General features: G+C 38.8%; 1 protein-coding gene across 1 annotated transcript in view; it reads left to right on the top strand.

The window, feature by feature from the left end:
* Positions 1–24,283, top strand: part of hpse2 (heparanase 2) — a 63,688-nt gene that overhangs the window by 17,189 nt on the left and 22,216 nt on the right. Inside the window, exons 4-6 of the mRNA XM_059359421.1 lie at positions 17,162–17,335; positions 18,774–18,945; positions 23,201–23,248. Of these exons, the coding sequence (XP_059215404.1) occupies positions 17,162–17,335; positions 18,774–18,945; positions 23,201–23,248 (394 nt within the window). The remainder of the gene's footprint in view (positions 1–17,161; positions 17,336–18,773; positions 18,946–23,200; positions 23,249–24,283) is intronic.

Below are 24,283 nucleotides of genomic sequence, written 5' to 3'. Positions count from 1 at the left end.
GTGTGTGTATGTTTAAGGAATACGTCTCCTCTAATTGCAGTGGGAAAACAGTGTAATAATCAGAGGAAATTACTAAATTCAATTCTTTAATATTACATGTACGTATTTAACTCCGCCAAGGGGGTTATGTTTTTATGTAAGATTTATTTGTTTGTCAGCAGGATAATGGCCAAAAAAGAGATTAGGGCAAGCCTTGGCGGATGTCTGCTCTTTCTCTGCACATTTTCCTTGTTTCCTGTCTAATTTTCAACAGCAAACTTGTTTGCTAAAAAACATGATGTGCATTTTAAATGCATCTTTATATGTAACATTTTCTAGTATATGTATAGTTTGTATTAGGATTGCCGCAGGGGTCAGTGCTCTGGCGGTGGCATTGCAGCTGGAACGCTGCGCAGTTGCGTCGTTTGGAATAAATAACAAACTGAAAGTGTCTGCTCTGTACAGCAGCAGCAGCAGCAGAGTAACAGGAATCAGATTTCACTTATCACATGCCGAGTTCAGACAGAGCTGATCAACACTTCGATGACGTAGTATTGGTGTCAACGCGAAAGGAACTTTCTGTCAGTATTTTGAATTTAAACCAAATCGACAAATTTCTTTCCTTGTAGAATGTCCAGTGTAATCGGCAACACCTGTGTTGTCACAAGTTTATTAACCAGTGTGAAAATGTCTTCATTGCTACTTTACATCCTTCCTCTTTCTTCACCAAAATCTGTTCCTCATCTAGTTTGTATCCAACATGGTGGCTGCCCTTAAATTTTCTATCATTGTTTGAGTTATTTGTTTTGATAAAATAAATTGTTACTTTCTTCTACTTAAAATAGTTTCCTTGAATGTGTGAGTTTGCCTTCTTAATTGAGGAAATGCCAGCCAGTGTTCAGCACCGGGCACATTAATCTCACTGTCAAAGCCCCCCATATATTACTATAAACTCCAGAAATGTTGCTTGCATAAGAGTTTGGCATGTCTCTCTTCTTCCTCTTTAATTCTTTTCTTTTTTTCCACTCTGAGCATATGGCTTGTTGGATTGTGTTGGACCTTGTCAGGGGCCATCTATCACTCCATGGTGTCCTGCTGAGTTGGAGATTCACAGCCCTCAAAATGAGAAAACAAGAGCAAGAGGGAACAAAGTTAGATTAAGAGAGAGAGGAGAGGGAAGGGAAAGGGGGATGGAAGGAGTGAGAAATTAAATAACAGCAACAGATGGGAGGTCAAAGAGGAGATGTGAGAAAAGCAAAGAACAAAATATAAAGATGGGTAAAAAAAAGTTCTCGTACAGAGACAAACAAAGTCTGTTTTTAGTTTTTCCTCTGAGCCAATCTTTTTACCATCACAGCCAGCTTTGTCAGTTTAGACCCGTCGACCCAGTGAACACCTGTGGTGTGAAACTGTGCCTTCAAGGTTGAGCAAACTGAAAGTGCTCAGGGTTCGGTAGCTTCAACTACCTCCGAGCACAAATAACATCTTAAAAACACTAAAAAGGTTGTCTCCAAAGATTGTTCAAAAACCACTAATCATGAAATTTCAGGCAGTTTCTGGTTAAGTCTGACACCAACAGATGGAAAACAGAACTGTGCATGTTTCAGATTTATTATGTAAAAGTGCATATTTCTAATTATGTCCGACTGTTATTGTTTTTAAAGTATTTATATTTCAGTAGATAAAAACTGATTCTCATTGTATTAACATCAAATTTTTGGTCTTTTTTTCTTAATGTAATGTTTATGTTTAAACTACTTTAAGATCGTTCTCAAAAAACAATAATTGAGAAAACATGTCCTTCCCTGTTGAAGGGTTGGGAAAAAGCTCTACCTGCTCCAGAGACATCACTTCTGGCTGAATGACCTCTGACCCTCACATGAAACGGGAGCATGTCTGTGCCTCAAAGGGATTTGTGAAGAAGCTATGTCCTCATTATTCCGTGTGTCGGAGGGTGTGCGAAAAACATTTGTGTGTTACAACTAAAAGTAAAACAAATATAAAATGCCTAAGGCATAAAACACATTACTTTCAGATATGTTTCTGATATTTCTCTTGGCTCTTGAAATATCCCAAAGTAACTTTTCTAGAGATTCAATTCAGACAGAATATGAATGAGGCGAGAATGGATGACAGATGGATAAAAGTGGCCTCAGTGATGGCGTAGTAACTTGTTTGTTCTTCACCAAAACTGCATTTAAGCTCAAACGAAGGACATGAACATTTTTCCTCCATTATAAAGAAAATTGTTGCGACGCTGTGAGAAGGATTGTTGAAGGTCACACCTGCAGGGCTTCTTTGACGGCACTGGATGATCTGTTTAAGAACCAGATTGGTTCAGTGTGAACAATTGCACACACGTTCTGCATTTAGTGAATGCTGTTGTCGATAAAGTGTTTCTGCATTCAAAACGATTGCTATCAACATGCATTATTCAGTCTGGAAAATGTAACATTTGGCAGCTTGCAAATTGGAAAAATTGACACATTTAAGCCCCTTTTCCACTGGACCAAAAGCCCACTACCAGCCATAAACATCTGGCTTTTGTCTTTGTTGGGAAATGTTTCAATTCATTCCGACAAATTACTTTGTAGAAGTCGTGGGCTTCAACTCTGGTAATTTTTGCCTGTTTTCTGGTGCAATGGTATGACTGAAAACCTGCATAAAATACTTTTTTATGTCATGACTGAATTGTTCTGTTTTATTTGACATTATGTTTCACTCAGTTGAACCCTGATTTAATATAAAAATGAGTTAACTGTGTCATTTTAGCTGAGAAACATGTTTATTTAATTTACATGGAGTTACCATTTATACCAAATTATGTGAAGTCTTGTTGTCCGAATGAGTTATTGTGAGTTTATGAGTCATAAAAAAATCATAGCTATATATTAATGGAGGTGTAACAGAAGTAAACAGTTGACTTTAATTTACACTTAATTACATTTTTTAACTTAGTTCACAGAAGAGCTGTTGAAGATCTGAGTCTATACCTGTAAGCTTTATCTGCAAGTATCCAGCTCATGAATGTCTTTCTTGCTCTCTCCCAACATCAAACCTCTCATGCATTGTATAAAAATCCAGACAAACCCTGTTTCATTTCACAAACTTCAACACAACAGGTGCGCAGCTACTTTCCAAAACAATGATTCAGTACAGACTTCGTCAAACAAACAGCCAAATAACAAACAACCCCTGTATCCAAACAACATTATCCAGACTTGCGGGAAGAAGATGAAATGAGATGAGCCTTACAGGAAAACTGACTTCATGAAAGAAATGTCTCCTTGAACTTTTTTTTTACTTTCCCATTAGTTATAAAAGATACTGACTACTGACCAGCTTTAGGTTGTCATGGATTGCAGTGGAGCTTTTTAGTTAAACATGATTGTTTCTGATTAAAAAGTGTGAGAAGCTTTGAGAGAGCCTTGAATGATTATTTAAAGGATGTTTGTGTTTTTATCCTGGTCCCAATTTTTTTTTCATGTTTTCTGTGTTTAAGTGACAGAACTAATTTTTAAATTGGTCCAATATTGAGCTGAAGTGATGTAACGAGCAGCTGCACAACGAGTTTCAGTGTAATGCTACATTCACTAACTAACAACAATTGGAGCTTTTCAGTGGCTAAAAACAAGCACCTTTACTGGACATATTCAATACTGAACGAAATTCAAAAATTGTTGTCCCCATTAGACACAAAACATGGGAATATAGGGTCTGGGTTGAAAAATACTCTTAAAGCCAGAATACAGATTATTGTCAGAGCCTGGAAATTTGTTTGTAAATCCTAAAAAGTATGCCAGAAACGTGGCCGGACACATATGGAAGCCAGTTTCAGGCTTGGCTGTTAGGATGGTAACCTATTTTTACTGAGACAAACAACAGATAGCGGTTTGGCTGCATCTGAAGATCAGTCACCTCAGAAAAGTTTATTGGCTCATTAGAGGGGTAATGGAAGCTTAATGTTAGATGTGTGACCAAATTGTTTTCTTTCTCATTTGCCAAAGTCTCTCTTTGTTTCTGTTTTTGTTAATTGGCTTAAGTATCCAGTAATTGGTGCTTTGGGTTTTTATTTGGACATTTTATTAGATGCCGGCTGATGTATGGTTACAAGATGACAGAGAAAATATGTAAACTTTTTTATGGGCTTTCATCACTTAAGCGGTACAACACATTTAAAACATATTTATCTTGTGTCTTAACTATAATATGCAGTTGTTTATGTGTTGTAAAGAAATAAAGAAAGTTGGAAGAAAGAGTGAAATAACTGGACCAGACTCATTCCTGGGTCTCATGCAATGAGGCACCCCTTATAGCTGGTTGCCCTCCAAGCCTGAAACTCTGTTGTGCGGGGCATAGTGCTGTGTTATTGAAGGAATTTTATGAGTCCATAAGTGTGTAATGAAATTTGCCTTGGTCAGAAGGGTGAAGCACGGAAAGGAAAAGTGGAATTGGATTTTCGGTGGTATTTTCCTCAGACCTGCATTCCCTAAGGGAACTACAGGACTGCTCGCAGTGTCCCAGGCTAGAGGAGGCCAAGTGAAACTTTTCCCTGAGGTTTTGAACCTCTGCTTTGAATGGCAGGAGCCGACACCTCTAACCAGGAGCAGATGTTTGGCTTGTCTTGGCTTGGCCTGGTCCTTCCCCTGGCAGTGGAGGAAACCCGGGGTCTGATGCAGCCAACATGCCCCACTCCCAACGCTAATAGCCTGGCTCTGCATCACTTGTTCTCTCCTTGGTGAACTCTGCCTTCAAAATCCTTCACTGTAGGTCCAGAAAAGATGTGGGAACAGAGCCCAGCCGAGGAGAACTCCTGAACTCCAACATTAGCATTTTAAACAGTAACAAAGTGACGCTGCAGGTGATTCTGTTGGACAACTCATAGAGCCATCATCATTTTCTTAATTTCTTCCCAAGGAAATGTAAGCTACTGTAGCTGTAATTGTAATTTCAAAATAAATATTATAATAATGTTTTGCAGCACTCATAGGTACTCGCTGACAAAAGTTGTAAATTGGAAAGTAAGGGTGATGCAATATGACAAACAACTAAATATGTTGTAATAACATAAAAGTTAGAGGTCTCTAATGCCACAAGTTATTCTCTTGAATGGGCTTATATGATTTCTTCTGAAAACTATTTCAATGCAATTTGTATGAAATCCTTGAAATATTTGTCTTATGACATGTAATAATCGCTGCTTTTAACACATTGCAAACAGGACGATTGCAACGAATACGAATACTTTATTTTTGGATAGGGACAGTGCACATTAATGAACATCGATAAACATCTTTGTAAATATGCCGGATTATAGCAAGGCTGCTAGTTTGCATCCGTAGTCCCTAAAAAATTAAAAATAAATACAAATATAAAAGACAGCAAGTACATAGGTAAGATACAAATAGAGGAGACAACACACACACAACACAACACATACCAGACCCAGACAGGATATAACTATGCAATAAAAAGTAATGTTCAAGTCGTCTCAAGTCCAGTTAGTGGTCACACTTTTGATGTGATTTGAGCCATTGTTTCAGATTTCCTTTAAAAGAAGAGTAAGTGGGAGATAACATATTCCTCCAAAACGTAGTGCGCCTGTGGGGAATCTCACAGTCTCCTCTAACACAGGCCCTGGTGCTCACACCTCCCAGAGTCCTTTTCTTTATAAGTTCATTCAGCGGCGGTGGAGCTAGACCATGGAAACTCTTGTATACAAAACAGCAAATCTGAAAGTTTTAAAATTACGGAAACTTAAAAAAAATTATATGTTACAAAGATGATGTACATCCGGAATGCTGTTTTAAACTCTTTGTTGATGTTGTTAAATGGTTAAGTTTAGGCACCAGAAACAATTGCTTCAGGTTAGAAAAAAGAACAGGGTAAGGCCTCAAAAAACACTACTTCTTGAAAGTCCTCGGTTTGTTTAGGCTGTCTGTCATCCCACCCGCCCAATTCGGAACCCATGTTTTTAACATTAGGTTGTTTTGTTTGTCGGGGATACCAACAGATCATACACATTTATTTATAAAAGATAAATGAATCTCACATAGAGCATCATTGATTTAAGAAATATCAATGGCCAGATTCAGGTGATTCAGATGTTTGTTTATTTGTTGTGAACAAATGGGACACAGCTGTCTCTTTTATTTGAGGCTTGACATTGAAGATATTGCAGGACACTTTGCCTTTTCATCTTACAAAACCTCTGGTGAGGTTCCTTCCAACATGAAACATTTTTGAAATCCTCCAGATGTTACCTAAACATCTTCCTCTTACCAGATGTGAACCAGATACTCTGCACTGATTTAAAACCCTTTAAAATGTATCTTATTCTGTACAAACTGGCTTGTACAAAGAGAACCTATTCTTGGTTGCAAAATATTTTTCTCTACTTCATGTTAAGCTTCTAGTCTGTAGAATTTGCTTTAGTCAAAAAAAACTAATAATTGTCCTCTATTGTCAGCACCAGCTCCATTTTCCACAAACTAGAACTCATTTTAACATTGTTAATATTAAAGTATTTCCAAGTTTTCTATCACATGGCCACAAACATCTTCTGTTGGCATAGCTCTGTTACTTTGGTAAACTAATCCATGACAGAGACTTGAGAAAGACTTGAAATTGAACATGAAAGCACTACATTGGTATTACTGGTAGACATTTAAAGAACTACATTTTTCTTTTCTTGGATTGGATTTCCATGGGTACAATACTGTAAGATTTTGCAAATCAAATCAGTGAAACCAATAAATACTGACAGTGTTTGTGCAGATGTAATATCTGCATAAACACTGTCAGATCACTGCATTTCTTTGGTTTCCTTCAGTTGGTGTAAATGAATTGGTATTTATTTGTAAAGCTGAAAAAATCTGTGTGGGATTGGTTCCAAACCTTTAATATGGTTTTGCATCAGTTGAAAGCTACACCGCAAGTGTTAAAGCACTAAAGCAGAATGTCATTCTTCCAAACATCAAACATCTACGGAGACTTAATTGACCAAAACACAGTAATAAAACAAATAAAAATCTCACTTGCGTGCAAACCTCTTCCAGCGTGTCATAGAAAGGACAGAAAGCAAAAATGGTGAGAAAAGATTGTTTCCAATGTGGAAATGAGCTTAAATTCTTAATTTTGAGCTTTATGTGCTCGACAGACAGAAAATCTCAGCAGGAGCACAAGACTGATGACAAGACAGTTTAGAGACATTGGGAGATATTTGTTCAGGTGAATTATTTCTCCATAAACATCTGGCAGGAATATCCATCACCGTGCTGGGAAGAATCCCAGTATTGTCATAATGAGTTTCTGCTGAAACTCAAATGGGACTTAAAAGTTAAGAGTTATGGGAAGCAAGACTGTCTAAGTGGCTGAGGCAGGTGCCCCCTGTAGTTTTTGTCCTCCACTTGCCAGCATTTTGGGAGGGATTGATGTCATGTCATGTCCCCTTTTTTTAAAAACTTGTGCTGCATTGTCATAGCACTAAATCATTATTTTACCACCAAGTTATAGCGTCACTTAAAATGGAAGTTTTTTGTTGTTATTGTTGTTGTTGTTGGGGACTTTTTTTTATTAATTTAATTAACAGAAATAATAAAGAAAATAATAAAATAAAAACATTAAAGCACTCATTTTAGTGTTCTTTAATCATCCTAAAACTGCTGAATTAGTGGATTTGATAGTTAAAGCTTATACACTGATTTATAAAATGCAGATTAGTAACAAAAAAAGAAGAATTACAAACAAAAAAAGAATTACAAACAAAAAAGAAAATCTGGCTATTTTACACGTTAATGGACCATGCACAATATTTGTCTTCTTGGCTTAAACCCACTGGCAAATGGTTTGGTCAAATTTGTACGGGTATTTTCAGAGAATAATTATGAAATCATGACATAAATTCATAAAATGTTATTCCATCATTTATTCAATTATATGAAATTGGTTAATTATCAGTCATTATATTTATGACTAACATAACAAATAGCTGATGTAGTCAGTGTGGTCAAAACACTAGATAGTAGAAAACATTTTGTACCTTTTCCCAGCATCTGATATTATAAATGTATAATTAGATATTAAAGTGTTGTAATGCAAGCTGATAATTTGGTAACTGTTTAATCTGGCTCTGCTCGTTTAGCTGAAGACAGAACCTCCAGTTTAACTGAAGCATAAGTAATGTGTGTGGATATAGTTTGAGAGTGGAAGATGATTGCTGTGATTATGGTGATTATTCTCACAGTGAAAAGGAGTCTGGGATACCGTGTGTTTGCTTTGCTGCCCTGCTTGGGATCTGGTCTTCATAACCCTCATCCATCACACGGCCTGGGATCAAAGATAGTCTTCTTGAGCCGGGAATGTAGCAGATGTCCTAAATACCTCTTAAACTAATGTTTTGTTTTCCTTTGCTTTGCCAGTCTTACGATTTTTGAACATGATGAATCTCAAGGTGTTAAAAGAGGCATTTGTTAAGGACTCAAAAATGTTCCTCCCGCGGATTAGTAATTAGTGATCTGCAGTGTGTTTGTAGACAGGTGTTTCGTGGGAAGGGCTGCAGACATTGTTTTAAGCTCAAACTCTTTAAAAATGTAGGTGCAGAAAAGCCCTAGGCTACTCTCCCTCTTGTTTCACTCTGTCTGCCCGCAGGAGTCTTGTTTCTCTGCAATTACAGAGCAATCAGAGCCCAATTACGGCATCAGCAGAGGTGTGTGATGAGATGGCTAACCAGATAAGAGGCGGAAGCTTTACAACCTCCCTCTTTGGAGGTGACAGTGTTTCTAATCTCTGGTTGTAAAAATGTCAGGTGTGGTCAGGCGTGGCTCACTTCCCTATCTTTAACGGCTGTAGCTTACAAAGAGAAGCATTAAAGTCACACTAATCACATTGAACATGTTCAAAGAGATGCAACAAACTTCAAGTAGTTCAACGACTTCAAGCAGTTGGCAATGAATAAGTTACTCAAACTGATTAATCAATTGTCAAAATAAATTCATTAATTAGTTGAAAACTAATCCATAAAGAGATTAATATTTGCAGCACTAAAAGTCATTGAAAAGCTTTAAAACTTGCTTAAAATTACACTGATGAGAGCAGTGAGAGTGAACCAAAGGCCTAAAGGATGCTGTTTTTACACATATTTTGCCTCCTGCGTTTTTGATATTACACTAGTTCATATTGTGAAAACCAATAAACACCAAAATATAAAGCGGTTTCACCTTAAAAATCAGTGATTTTCAGATCCACACCTCAAATGATTAAAATATATTGTTAAAAGCGAGTACATTTATGATCATTTCTGTCAGGCAAACTGCTGATGCATGCACAAAAGGGTATGAGGCCATTGATAGGCAGCCAAATGAAACAGACAATTATCTTGATTTCTCTGGATTTGGAAGTAGTAGAAAACATTTGGGATAATGTTAGTACACAACTCTAAACATTTCAAGAGCTATGTGATATATTTTGTTGACATTTTAATGCAGAAAAGTTACATATTTTACCTTTTAAATGGTTTCCAGTGTAGCCGTTACAACACCACTGCTAACAAAACGCTGTCTGTTCTTGGCTTTTAAGCTACACTTACACAAGTTTGTTTAGATTTTGTCTCTGCGCCCCTGCCAGCTCAGCTGTCAATCAAACATGCACACTTGGCCGCCCACTCAGAGGCTTAAATGCTGTATTTTTTCATATGCATCTCAAATGACCTTTTTGTTTGTTTATTTTCAAGAATTTCTACCAATAATAAGATATGACGCTAACCATCAAAATGACTTTGACTGAGATTTGTTTGCCTCGACAGAGATCAGCCTTCAGTTAGATTCACGAGTTGCTAAACAGTCTGTCAGTTTATAATAACAGGATGATTCATAAAGAGTTTTGGCTCATGGTTGAATTCTTTCTCCTTTGGATGTGTTTGTTTGTGGTTTGTAGGTAGCTGCATAATGCAAACAAAGAAGAGAAACATGGTGATGTTTCTCTCCTGGGAAACGAACACTTCCACACACCTTGTTACTTTACAAGCCAAACACAGTGAGGTCATTAGTATCTAAAAAGCGTACTTTTCTCATTAGGGAGTGATAGACAGTAACCGTTGCCAAACAGATGTGAAAACCACTCACACCCCGTATGCATTTCCCTCACACCCTGTTCCCCTAACAAGTGGTTTGAGTTACATGGCCCACAGCCAACGAAAGGCAGTTGATGTTATGTTGTCCACTTCACTGTCATTGATTTGTTGTCTACTGCAGTCTGTCGCCTAGGCTGAAGCAGACACACACAGAGTAGCAGAGAGTGGACGTACTTTACATAGAGAAAAGCGTATGTTAACATACCACTCATCTTACTCACCAGCTCTGTCGACTTGCTCTGCATCTCCTTACACTGAGTACACAGAAAAAGGCCACACACAGGTCTAGTCACAGCAAATTCACAGATTGAGGTAATCTCTCTCTCACACTCTTGTTTCCACCCACATGCACACGTATGCACGCACACACAGACACACACAGACACAGACACAGACACAGACAGACACACACACACACACACAGTGTGTCAGTCCCCCTCTACAGAATTGAAAACAGGTGCCCACCACATATCTTGCATTCTTCCAAAATACAAAAGTGGTTTGACCTGAATGGTTTCGCTGGAGTGGAGCCATCCTGTATGAAAGAAGAGTCCATGTGGCGATGTGTGTGTGTAAACATGGAGGCGTTGGGTTCTGTGCAACACGCTGGTGGAGCAGCACAGACTCACAATATATTAGAACCACATTTCTCCCTCTGTGCAACCCGGACATGCAGTGTCAAGTTAACGTCAGGATAAGTCGCAGATACACCATGCGTACATAGCAAACCACCACATTTAATAGCTTTCGATACAGCGACTGTAACAGTATACCGGTCTGGCTTTGACCGATAGGGATGAGTGATCAAACTGCATCGATAGCAGTTCTTAAACTTTTCATGATCTTTTTTTAAAAATTGCAAATTGGAAACGTCAGTCTTGAGATGACCTTGCTTCATGTCTTTTTCTGCAGCCACAGATGGGCCAATGAGAAACAGAAGGCAGAGAGTTGTTTAACCAATCAGAGGAGCTGGTGGAGAAAAGAGATGGGCTGTGATGAAGGAGTTCATAATGAATATGCCACACTCTGGTCACTTAAGCAGTTAACTTCCAAATCTTTCATGACTGGTAATGCTGTTTGTCTGCAACTGCATGTGTGCATGTGGTGTGTGTTAAGTATAAATGTGAATTACTCTTCAAACCATCTGGTAAAACCTTAAATACTGTCATCAACAACGTTCCCAGCATGTTGAAGACAATTTGATAGATGGACGGTCTGAGAGTAACCGTTTACAGTTACACCATGCTTTGTCCATTGAAGTCATGATACAAATTTAACACGTGTGTGTGTGTGTGTGTGTGTGTGTCTGTGTGTCTGTGTGTCTGTGTGTCTGTGTGTGTCTGTATGTGTCTGTGTCTGTGTGTGCCTCCTTCAAGCCGACGTAATGCGAGTTGTTACAGCTGACAGAGAAAATTACAAGCATCTATGGTCTTACATATGGGAATAGTGTAATGGTTTCATTTCATGGATATGCCTTTTTTGCCTCAATGCTTTAAACCAGACTTCATTTATTTATTTATTATAAAAGGTATAAATCAGGTCATTGTCTAAGGCCATGTTTGATGTAGGTGATGAGATCATGTTCATTAGCAGTGTGGACACTTAACGGTGCGTTTTAAGAGCCCTGGAGGCTTGACGGCAACATGTGATATTCAGATATGGAAAAACACATTGTATCCATAAACAGGAAAAAAGGCTCAGAATTAATTCCTCTAAACAGCCTTCTCTCCTGTCTGCACATGTCTCTTGAGGGTTCGGTTTTGATTTGGCCTTTAAAGCAAGCCAGAACTCAGCTCTGTCAAGTGTGTGTGTGTGTGTGTGTGTGTGTGTGTGTGTGTGTGTGTGTGTGTGTGTGTGTGTGTGTGTTTGTGTGTGTGTTTATGTGTGTGTGTCCCAGACTGACATTGATGGGACTAAACATCCAAATTGACATTTGCTGTGGCAGTAAGCTGCGTCTGGCAGCAAGTCATTATATTTCTGTACTGAATGAAACCAGAAACGGAAAACAAGGTTTTTTGCTGCACTCACTAATTTCTCTGCCAAGGCAAAAATATCGTGGAATGTAGAAATATGTTATGAAGTATTATCACAAATCATGTACATTTGAATTTGAGGAAGTGCAACAAGATGTTATTTCCCTCTGCATATAGGCTGTGTTGACTTTCCTCTCAATACACAGAGCGATATTTCACAAAGCAAGATTTAATGGATGCCATTTGAATTAATAATGTTACTTGTGCTTCCAATTTAAAATCAGATCATAATTTAAAGCTGCACCAAGAGTGATCCCTATAAACAGATATCTGCTGATGAATACAGAATATTTAGGAAACAGGACAAGATTCTGATTTCTGAAGTGTTCTGGTTACTCTTGGCAGTCCGAGCTCTACGGACCTTTGCTGATCATGTTTATGCATGTTTATATGGGATTAATTATATATGGGACTAATTGGGGGCGCTGGGGACATGTCCTCAACACTTTTTGAACTGGCTAATTTTATCACTTTCACTTTTTAAAAGCATACTTTCTCAAAAAATGTTCTGAAAAAGAGCCAAGAAAATGTTCTGAAAAAGACCAAGAAATGTTGACTAATAAATTAGAATGCTTTAAGAAAAGTTTATTTGCACATTAAGAAACTTGCAGTACAAAGTCAATATTGAAGAAAAATCTGCATTGTCCCAAACAAGTTCCTGAAAAGGTGAAGCTTTTCATTAGCTTAGCTTACTTAGTAAAACTGGCAACTTGTGAAACAATCTGGTCGTCAACGTGGTCTCACAACTGCAAGTTCTCATGTCTCAAATCGCTAATCTGGCTGTAAACAATAGTCAGTGCATAGTGCACATATCTGCTGGCCGCACCAGAACCCAAGAATAATTGGCCTTGCCCTCTGAGACTAAATCGTAGTCAGACCGAGCTGATGGGTTCTGAGATTTCAAAACGAGAGACTGTCATGTTAAGATACACCTGTTTTATCTTGTCAGCTGACTGTAACTCACAAAAGTTGCAGCTACGGGGAAAAGTGTTATTTTATTGAAAACTTCAGATGGTTGCGTAGTTCATGTGGGTGGTATGTAAACCAGCGAACACTGTTTGTGTGAGTGCATACAGACCCAGTGTACATAGACCTGCGGGTACCTCAGTGTTTGAGGGAATATGCAGAGCTGCAGAAATGAGGCATATCACTGACTGATGCTGCCGGCCGCTCTGCTTCACAGAACTGGCTTTTCTATCAGATAGACAGCTTGACAATATCCAGACCCCACTCTTTCCGTTACACACAAACACACAAAGGCACGCCAACAGACACACAGGCACATACACACATGCATGAACACACTGTTTTCTGGGTTTATTCTACTTGTTTCTGGCTGAATTGTTTGTAAGATAAAAGAGATGTTTGTAGCTGAGTGAATACAGTAAAGTCTGACCTCTCAAACAGGCTTTCATTGTATAATGTGTTCTTGAGAATTTTGAGAACAATTTTTAAACATATTGCAATATAAGTAACTGTAATTCTTTTGACTTAAAAAAATTATTCAATGTCATAGGGATGAGCACCATTTGTTTCTGGCCTAGTATTTCAAACAGAAGAAAAGGCAATTTCATGTTGGACTGAGTGATCGTTTATGTCTGTATTTGTGAAACAAATACAGACATTTGGTAAGTTATCGTCCAAGAAAAACACATGTTGTGATTTCACCATAAATTTGCCATTTGTCACCATATTTCATTGAATTCTGCTACATTTCTCCTACTTTGCATTACACAGGTATGATTGTTACTACTCACATACACAAACATGCGTTATGTGTGTATGTGCATACACACATGGATTCACAGTGTCTTGGTAATGTCATTACATTCGTCTGACTGAGATCACAGATTTGTAGCTTTAGGGCTTTCTAGTCTCTGCATAGGAACTCTTTCATGTTTGGCCTCAGTGATCTGCAGATTTCCTGACACCAGGAGGGTGAATCTACCCCGCATCCTTTTCGCTGTGGAAGAAAGCATATGATGCCCCGCTCTTGTCAGGCGATAAACAAGAGCTGGGCTACGCTGGCCAGTAATACTATACTTCCTCCTCAGGCTAGTAGCTGTTGTGAGTGTGCAACTGAAACAGAAACTGAGGATTAACCACCACTAAAAGGATAGACTGTTCCCAGGGAATTTTACTATTGTTTGCCCTGTTTACCTAGGATGAGACAAACACATGGCTAGTTGTACCATAGCCATGTAGCGACTAATATGAAAAGCCCAAAATTACATTTTTAAATGTCTTGTTTTGCCTAAATGTCCAAATCTTAAAGTAAGGCAGCAGCAGTGAACTGGATTCACGGTAAACCATGGTGAAATTGGCGATTATCATACCATGTACATTCAAATGTTTTTTAAATGTATTTTCTAAAGGGAAAACTATATAGAAACTTGAAATATAAAAAAGTAAAAAAAATGTATAGTGTCCAAACTCTCTTAAACTCTCTTTAAGAGTCAGTGTGAGTGAGTCATATTTGTAGTGAAATACCATGACAACAACAACCCATGATATTTTCTGAAGCTGTTATTGTGAAAATCTCACCGTTGCAACTCTCTCTCTCTGTAACTGAATGTGCTAAATGGGCACATCACATTCTCTCAGATTGATCGAAGGGCCCTGAAGTGAGTTGAATCAAAATTGTACGATGGCAGGTTTTTTGATATCCACAGATATTGTATAATTGTCCAAAGAATCTACACCTGTAGTGCCTTTAATTTAACTGATATTAACAAATGAATTAAATAATTTAATCTAATCCCTACTTACAAGCAGTCACAGCTGTCATATTACGCTTTAAGCATGACAGGTTTGTTTTTCTTTCTTTGACCTCATAATTCAACATGCCTTTCAGTTAAAAAACAAAAGAAAGCCTGCTATGTGTTTGCCTGCCACTGGCAAAGTAGAATCAATAGTAAAATTCTAACACATAAACACTTGGGACATTTAGTTGATCGTACATGCTGTTCTTAGACCTGCCAGCACAGAAACAATACTTTTAGCAGCTTGGGGCAATCGTGAGACCTTTATGATGTGTGTGCAGGGCTTCTAGCTGTGTCTTGGAGCGAGGCTAGTCGCCTTCTGCTCAGATCTCAGGTGAGGAAAGGCCTGGAATCACTCATCCTGACAGCCACATCTGGCGTTACTTTCTCTCTCCTGTTGCCCTCAAATCTGCTCCTGCAAACAGACACCACTCTGATTTAACCACAGAGGGAAGGAGTTATGATAATAACATTATTGGTAGTTATTAATGAGATGAAGAACAGACAGTTTACTCAGGAGACATCCCCTCCCAACAAGCTCTGTGTGTAATAAGACCATTGTTACTGCTGCTAGCATTTTTTGTTTTTTGTTTCAGGCTTTGTCCTGCTGTAGCTGGAAAGTGAATGAATGCCAGGTGCAACAAGCAATTTTTCTCTTCTCTCTATTTGCTCTTTGGATTATACATAACCACTGCTCTGATGGAAAAAAGACTTACAATAAGTGCAGAATAAAACAAAATATTTGCATTCAAGCATGACTTAATACGCATTGTTCAATGTCCCAATGCATTCTGACTTTGACTTGCAGCCAGACATTTGTATCTTTCACATCCATGTATTAAATATTATAATATTCGAGAACCTTGGTTATGAAACGGTATACCTTTCACATGACTATAATGGCTTGATATTTTTCCAGAACAATAACCTTTCATGCCCCCTTGTCCTGCTCGGCTTTTGTCTTTCCTGCACGTTGGATGAAGCACTTAGTTGGCAAGCTCAGCTGATGCCAAACACAGTTGAGGATGAATTTTAGCCAGACCCAGACCAGCACACAGTCTTCATCTGTTTCCTGTTGAACCTAGGAAATAAGGGTCAGATGTCAGGGTAATATTTAGGTTAATGGAACGACTCCAAACAGATTAGATTTCAAAACAAGTGCCTGGGGTATCGAAGAGCAGCCTGCAGTCGCACATTAAAATATAAACAAACACTTTTGGCATTCTCACCATATGCCAACATCTGTGGTAGGGCCCTCATCCTTTCATGCGCAGTAAGAATCATGTGGTTTGATGCAGACAGCAGACTGTCAGCTGCAGAGAAGGAGAATGATCCTGTGTTCGCTGCTTTGAGGAGTGCATCACCACAGGAGTCCGTGATGGGAAAATCAGTCTTTCTGGATTCTCACTGTATGTTACTGAAGATGAGACTCTGTGTTCATGTGGAAAAAATGGACACACATGCAAGTTCAGTACCTGGCACACGACAACTGATTGCAAAATACATCCCAGCAGTAACTCACAGTTTATCCAGAACGCATTGCACGCAAAATGTCCATACACACTGCTGCTGAGAAATGTAATCTTTTAATTGTATACGTTACAATTTACTGAGGTTTAAGAATTTGGAAGAAGCCCCCCTTTAACTAACAGTCGCATGAGAAAGAGCTTGTTTGTTTAAATGTACAAACCCACTGTTTTTCCAATTACATTTTTTTTCAGTTGGTGACCTACAACATTTTTAGTCTTTCTCAGCATTAAGAACATGTTGAGTGCTTTACCACAATATACTACATATTGTTTAGATATTCACCTTATTGTGTCGAATCAATTTTGCGATCAATAAATGTTGCGTTGTTTATAAACTATAGGACTTATGCAAACAACACATCAATATCGACATCACCTATACATACCTATTAATTAATCATGGTGCATGATGTGACAGTAAAGACTTTTATTTGTGTAAAGATTTTGTGCACAGCATCATGCTCACAATGAAAACATGATTTTTTAATTTGTACTCAAATTTGAAAACTGCAGTTCACCATATCTGTTTATGTTCTCTGTAGTTACAGAACAAACAAAAAAACAGGCATAGCTGCAAAAATAGGTGGTGATGATATAAGGGCACCATAAAAGCAGTTACAGTGTTACAGACATGCGAGTCAGTAGATTAATGAGTTCTACATGACTTTCATGAGATTCCAGGTGCGAAAAAAGAATCAAAGTTACAACTGCTTTGTGGGTTTCTCCCAGCCAGGTCTTTAGACAAACTGTACAACTTTGCCGACTGTGCTGGTCTGCACCTGATCCTGGGGCTCAACGCTCTGCACAGAAACCCAGACAACTCCTGGAACACCTCCTCCACCCTGAGCCTCCTCAAGTACGGCGCTGGCAAGAAGTACAACATCTCTTGGGAGCTGGGCAACGGTCAGTACAGCTACACATGCTGCCGACTAAACAACATAAGATGCTATTTTCTTGTAGAAATTAATGTTATCGTTTCTTTATGGTGAGGTGGTGGGGCTTTTTGTTCCTCAAGCTCACTGGAAAATCGTTTCTGGTTCAACATCTGCAACCACGACAACAGGTTTCCCCATGTTGGCATGTAGCTACATACAGTATAGCAGTCTATGCAATGTAAACATTGCAGTAGCATGCCTGGAAGAGATGACCATATATAGACATCCAACACAAACTGACGTCAGCTTGAGTTAAGGCAGAAGAAACTATTGGAAATGAAGTGCTCAGAGTGATAGATTTTACTCACAGGCATAACTTTTACATACGCTTACAACATTGTTTGTCACTTTGTTTATGTTCAATATGGATATATTCAACATTCAATATTCAACATTGTAACAAAAATGCATTGTAGGTCCCCTTTAATGAACGAAAAGTCTCATAAAGTACATTTTTTAAATCCAGAATTCAAGTTTTTTTACTTCACTAAAACTGTTTATTTGAAAGCATTTACACATTTTGTCCATTTCCCATTTACTAGACACACAGTTGATAGAGGTATTATTTTAATAATGAGCTGTAAGTGAAAGTCTAGCAGTTTAAGGGTTAAGGCGAGGGTTCATTTAGGGATGAAAGGAACTGCTAGTCCTCATGTCATCCTAACCATCTGTGTTCCTGTGGAGCTGCAGCACACACAGAGCCCTGTGGTTCCTTGCTGCACATCTCTTCATATTTTCATTATATTTAATCAGCATAAAGCTCACAATAGAAACTTTTAATTTAGCCCAAGTCTAAAAGTACCATGGAAAATCCATTGGCTGAACCATGTCAACATTTTAGTGAGGACTTGAACCATAACCAAAGTAATTACTTCAAGTGAATCACCCAGACGATGCAGACACTGAGTGAATTTGCAGTGGCTGAATGAAAATAAAGGTGATCCTTTGAAATTTGCTAATAATGTTGTTGTCACACTGTATTTTCCAGGACTACAGCACAGACAGAGCTACATACAAGCACAAAATGGACATATTGAAAGTTTTCTTTTACAGCTCAAACAAAACCTGGTGCAGATAATCGTAAAGCTCTTCAGTGGAGGGGTTCAAGAGCAGTGGGCCTGGAAAAAGTTTAGTTTTTCTCCGTTTTGGGAACTATCTCCCTCGCTCTCTTTGTTTTAGTAGTTCTGGAGGGCCACCCTGTGTGCTTGGGCCATTCGCCTGCCACTGAGTCCATCTGTCTGTATTACTGCGAATTGCCCAATTATCTCTTTTTCTACTGGCTGTTGGCTACTCTCTAGGAGAGCAAGATCAGACTACAACAACAACAATATTCTCCTCCACCTCCCCACTGTTGCTTGTGTAAACTCTATCTCCCTCGCTGACTGTACTGCACCTCCTCTTCCCAGAGCCGAATGCTTACCGCAGCATGGTGGGTCGTGCGGTCAACAGCACCCAGTTGGCCCAGGACTACACCAAGCTGCGGACCCTGCTGCAGTCTGTGCGCTACTACCAGCGAGCTCACCTCTACGGCCCCAATGCGGGACGACCCCGGAAGAATGCAATCCTGCTGCTGGATGGGTGAGTCAGCAAATAAAACATAGATTGGGCAGGATTCCTGTCCTTGTTAGGCTATCCTGCTGGGAATAAGGGGGGAAGGTAGTGGAAAATATGCTGCAGCGGTTTGGGACTTTTACTGAGCTATATTGTGTTTAATGCACACACTCACACACACACACGCACGCACGCACGCACGCACGCACGCACACACACACACACACACACACACACACACACACACACACACATTGTAGTAGTGTTCAGTGTTTATGGATTTCCACTCTGCAGGTTTAAGCGTCTCAGCTTCAGTTATACCGTGTCAACCTAAATAAAGTGTCATCTGATTGATAATGTGACGGCGCAACGTCCCACCTGCTGGTTTTGCCCAGAATCTCCACCCGCTTCGGTCTGACTCTGATGGCTTATCTAACAGCCCTCTCTCAACAGCAGTGTGTCCCCTCCTGATATTGTAATATCACACTCTGAAATCATAGCTTTACAGCAGTATTGTGTTACCTACAAGTCAGTAGTAATTTACCGTACCGAACACCAAAATGTTCAAGTAAATTTTGGGGTTTTAAAAGATTCAGATTCACCAAAGTCACAAAACAACACAAACAAACCAGTCGAGTCAGAATTCACAGGCTGTTTTTTGAAGAAACAAAACATTTAAAACAAACATTGGCAACATAAAATTGGATAAATCAAAGTCAGGCTTAGCTCCTGATTAAGTCCTGAGGAAAATTCAACAACATATCTCCAGAAATCATGACCCAGTTACTCATGTTACACAGACCTTGTTGTGAGCAGTTTCAAGTAGGAATTGTTCTAGAAAGAAAATATAGGTAGCCCAAAAGTTGGAATAATTTTGTTTTCGGTCACAATACTCTGTTAATTGTGATTTCATTTTCATTTTGATATGTTTGAAAGAGATTGATTAATAAAGTTTTGAGAAGATATACACTTTCATTTTAATGGAAAGCAGTCAACAATATTTTATTCCAATTTTATGGGCGAACATGAAGTTCCTACATGAAACTGCTCACAAATGCAACATAAGCCCCAACTCTACCCTGATTATATCAACTCTGACCAAAGTCCTCATGTAAACTGTGCCTCTGACTGAATGTAGGTATGCTGGCTACTTTTGGATGTTACTGCTTGCTGTAGTTTATTAAAACTCCTTTCAGACAACAAAATGCTTTCTCGGCTCTGTTGACCAAACAGATGACGTCATCTCTCAAACATATTCATCACTTCCAAAAAAGTTAAGCCTTTCTAAGCTTCTCTGTCTGTTTAAATGGCAACAAACTTGACTAAAATGGATGCATCAGTGGCCCTGTACAACAAACACAGATTGAAAATCTAACATAAATGGGTACACACAACTCTGTCAGTGTCGGGAGATCTAAATAAATCGTGACTTTTATGGAGAGATGTTTTATTTTCCTGAATAAAGAAATACCTCAATCCTAGAACGCCAAAGCTTAACTTTAACTACCAAATGTATAAACACACATTACGATACTCTTATATCATCCAAATGTGGATTCCACTTGGTCCATTTGTGTATACAGAATAAAATCAGGCAGAAGAATAAGTACGATGCAATTGAACTCTTTTCACTCTCTAGCTCCTCGGATTTTAAAGCACCCACTTTATACTTTGCCCCCCCGCCCCCCAAAAAAACAGTGGCAAACAGAGGTTGATCAAAACAAGACTCCAAACTGGCCCACATGTCTCAACATTCCCTGTGCTCCACTGAGTAGTTTGTTAGTTTCCTGTGTTCTGTTCCAAAACGCAAATTTTACTGTTTGTTAATGTTTGAAATGTGTCCGTTCAGAACATGGTGGTTTGGACCTTTGACCCCCTTTTCAGTGCCTGTGTTTATCAAACTCTAGCTGTACGCTCCTCCAGTGGCCACTTACTAAGTGGATGCTGGAATATAAACGGATAATTAATGACATTACGGAAAAATAATAACAAAATGTCCTATATATGCTTATGTCTACTTCACAGTGTGTAATTGAGTGTTTTTTTTATGCCAAACAAAGTTTTGAAGATTTAATCCATCATTTAGATGTTCAGATGTTGTGTAATGAGTCTAAATGAAAGTTTCACATAAATTGCAGCATTGCTAATTTTGTATCCATACATTTTGCTCTTAGCCACTGGTGAATAAATGCAGATGCAACACCACTATATATTAAATTATTTTTGAGTAGACCGGTTAGAGTTAGAAACCTTTAACTTTCTGTTCTGGGTGGCTGAATGGAAGCTGTAACAATGCTCTACTTGTCTGTCACCAGAGATTTAAGAGATTTTTTTACGCAGGTAACAAGAAAATTAGAAGTGACAGAGGTGGAATTTATAGCTCTGGATTTTAACTGGCATTGTTAAATAAATGGGGAACAGCATTCCTTTGAACCAAAGCAGAGTCCATAAAGTTAAACTAATGTGTACTAAAATTGTGTGGGTGTATGCAAGTATGTGGGCAGATACTTAGACAGGAACAGTTTAATATCTCTGTATATCTCAGCCTGAATCTGTCTGTAGCTCCTCTCTGCAGACACACACATACTGACAGCTAGTTGGAAGACAGAGAAGAAAGAATAATTTGATATGGGTTTCCCTCCTCGATGTACTTGAGCTACTTACATCAGTGAAACCATTAGGAACTGCTGTTTATCTCACTGAGTACTGACAGGTTAAATCTACTTAGAAATAAAAGGTGTGTGTGTCGGTGTGTGTACTGTCCAGTTCAGACTGATTGATGAGCAATGGACTCTGAGGAAAGGGAGGATGTAAATGATGAGTGTTGAGAGGAGGAGAAGTGAGAGGATGAAGAGGAGAAAGGTGAAATATCTGCAGGTCACGGCTGACACGTTTAACGACTGAGTGATTCTTGTGTGTTTGACACTGTTACGAGGGAGGGGGGTTCTTGTGTTTGACAGCCAAACTACTCTGCTGCTCTCAGGAAATAAGATGAATTAGACACTGAGCTGCTCAACAGTCCAAATATCAGAGCTGGACAGACTAAACAAGCCAGAGCTGTGAAAGTTTAGAGAGACACATTTGGGCATGTCTGACAAGCCCCCAAATATGGAGAGATTTGGGTCAGGTAGACCAGGACACACACATACAAAAATAGAGCGATGCAAGAGCTCAGGGGGAATAAGGCAGACAGCTACAGGGGCTGTTTGTGTGTTGAGTTGGGTTTTTTTTTGTACATGAGTTTGTATTTAACTAAGTGAAAGCATTCTGTAGAGGCTGCAAAAACTGTTACAAAAAACACTTGTTTTTTTACTGTTTTACAGAACTAGAGGGGCTTCAAATTAGATGTTTTCTCAAACTTTTGTAGTTTGCTTTTTTAACATCTTACCTAAAACATTCACAGGGAATGCACAAAGAATTGCAGCTGATGAATTGCACATCATTTGCCACTGCTATCTGCCCCGTCTAAATGTCTGCATCACAAAAGATATTGCACTAATGATACTACATACGCCAATTTGCCCTTTTTCTTGATGACTGCAATTATCCATGTGGCAAAAAATAAATGTCGACTTTTCAGCAGAGAAAAATAGAAAAATATTTTTTTAGAAGAATTTTTCAGACCACAAGTCACAAGTCCTGACCGACGGGGTACAGTGGTATTACCCAAAACTTTCAGCAAGGAATTTAAACATGACAGAATGAAATTGTAAAATGTGCTTCTGACGATGCTGTAACTGTGATGATATTTGTGCATTGGACTGCTTTTGCAGTGAGATTCATTTGCATAGAAAGGGGCCAAATTTGTGCCAAAAGTGTGCACTTTACCTCATTTAAATATGTGCCAATAGCACAGGAGCACCCAGACACTATTTTCTTGGCAGTGTCAATGTGTATTAGGACTGCATTTCACCCTTTGCAGGTGTTTTAAGAAATATTTTGTGTTATCCTTTTTTCTTATTTGTGCAGGTTTAGCGGCTACAAACCAAACAAACTTCAACTAACACAACACTAACACAAGTAAATGGTTACTACAGCCAAACAAATAAAGAAAACAAGGATGATAACAGACAATAAAACAAATTAAGGTGAAAGTAAGATTCAAAGACTCACCCGCAATAACCGCTTATCACCATAGATGCTGCTTAGATAGATGATTTTCGAGATTGTAAAAGTGTAAAATATTCTGATAAAATGAATGGTCATAACTGTGAAAATATGACTCAGTTTGTAAAAAAAAAAAAAGGTGCAGGGAAGATAACTTTGTTTTTCTGACTTTCAGGTTCATGAAGAATGCTGGCTCTGTTGTAGATGCAGTTACGTGGCAACAGTAGGTATTTTACCCTTTTTTTCTATTTTATTATTTTGTCTGTAGTAGAACAAAAAGCTACCACACACTGTCAGCACATTTATTTTGTTCTTTGAAATCTTCCCAGAATAAATGTAGCCCTTTCAAACAGTAGAACCCTCCCTTAACTAACCAGTAATCTAACAGCACAGTGCATGTTGTGTTTTTACACCATTACCGCCACATTGCGTGTGTGCAGTAGCCAGTAAGAACCATTATTAACACTGTTAGTGAGAGAGACGGATGCATAATGTGAACTGTGTTTATCCTGTAAATGGAACAACAGGAAAAGGAGCCTGTGAACGTGTATGCGTTAAATTAGTAACACCTGCCATCGGTCTATTGCACATCCTGTAGGAATGCATACAGACATATCAATGGTTTGATCTTTGTCCCCGTGTTTTATCAGTATCTCTTTACACACGTAAACTTGTACAAGAAGGGACGCACACACTAGGCTCAGGCAAACCCCGGGTGACTGAGTGAATGGTCATTAAGGTGAAGGTCAGGTCTTATTAGGAGAAATTAGAAGAAACGGAAGGAGGCAGGGCTGTCAGTAAGGCTTAGAAAAACACCACCCACACTGTTAAAATCAAACCATATGCTCTGGCTCATTCCCTCTGTCAATTAGCCCGTTTTACACTAGAGATCCAGATTCCAGTCTAACCAGCCTGCGTGACAGCGACTCTGACCTCTACAAAAGAAGCCAAACGTATAAAAGTGGAGACCACTCATTAACACGTCTACGACACAGGTTTTACTTCACTGCATCTGGCTCGAGTTGTTTTGGATCAAGCGTAGTCGGGTGGAAAGGCAGCGTTCATTATAAACGGGTTTAGAGAATCATATGGATTTGTTAGAGTGTGTCTGTCTGCGGCTTTCGGTCAGAGGTGTTCTGTTGGAGCTTGTGGTGATGAAACATGTTGGTTATGTAATGAAATATTTGTTTACCTACAGATCACGAAACATTGATATGTGGTTTGCTTTCTGTTATGACGTTTTTTCCACAACATTGTC

Source organism: Centropristis striata, chromosome 20, assembly GCF_030273125.1.
Source record: "Centropristis striata isolate RG_2023a ecotype Rhode Island chromosome 20, C.striata_1.0, whole genome shotgun sequence".
Lineage (NCBI taxonomy): Eukaryota > Metazoa > Chordata > Actinopteri > Perciformes > Serranidae > Centropristis > Centropristis striata.
Note: the sequence above shows the minus strand (reverse complement) of the source record. Positions and strands in the feature narration are given on the sequence as shown.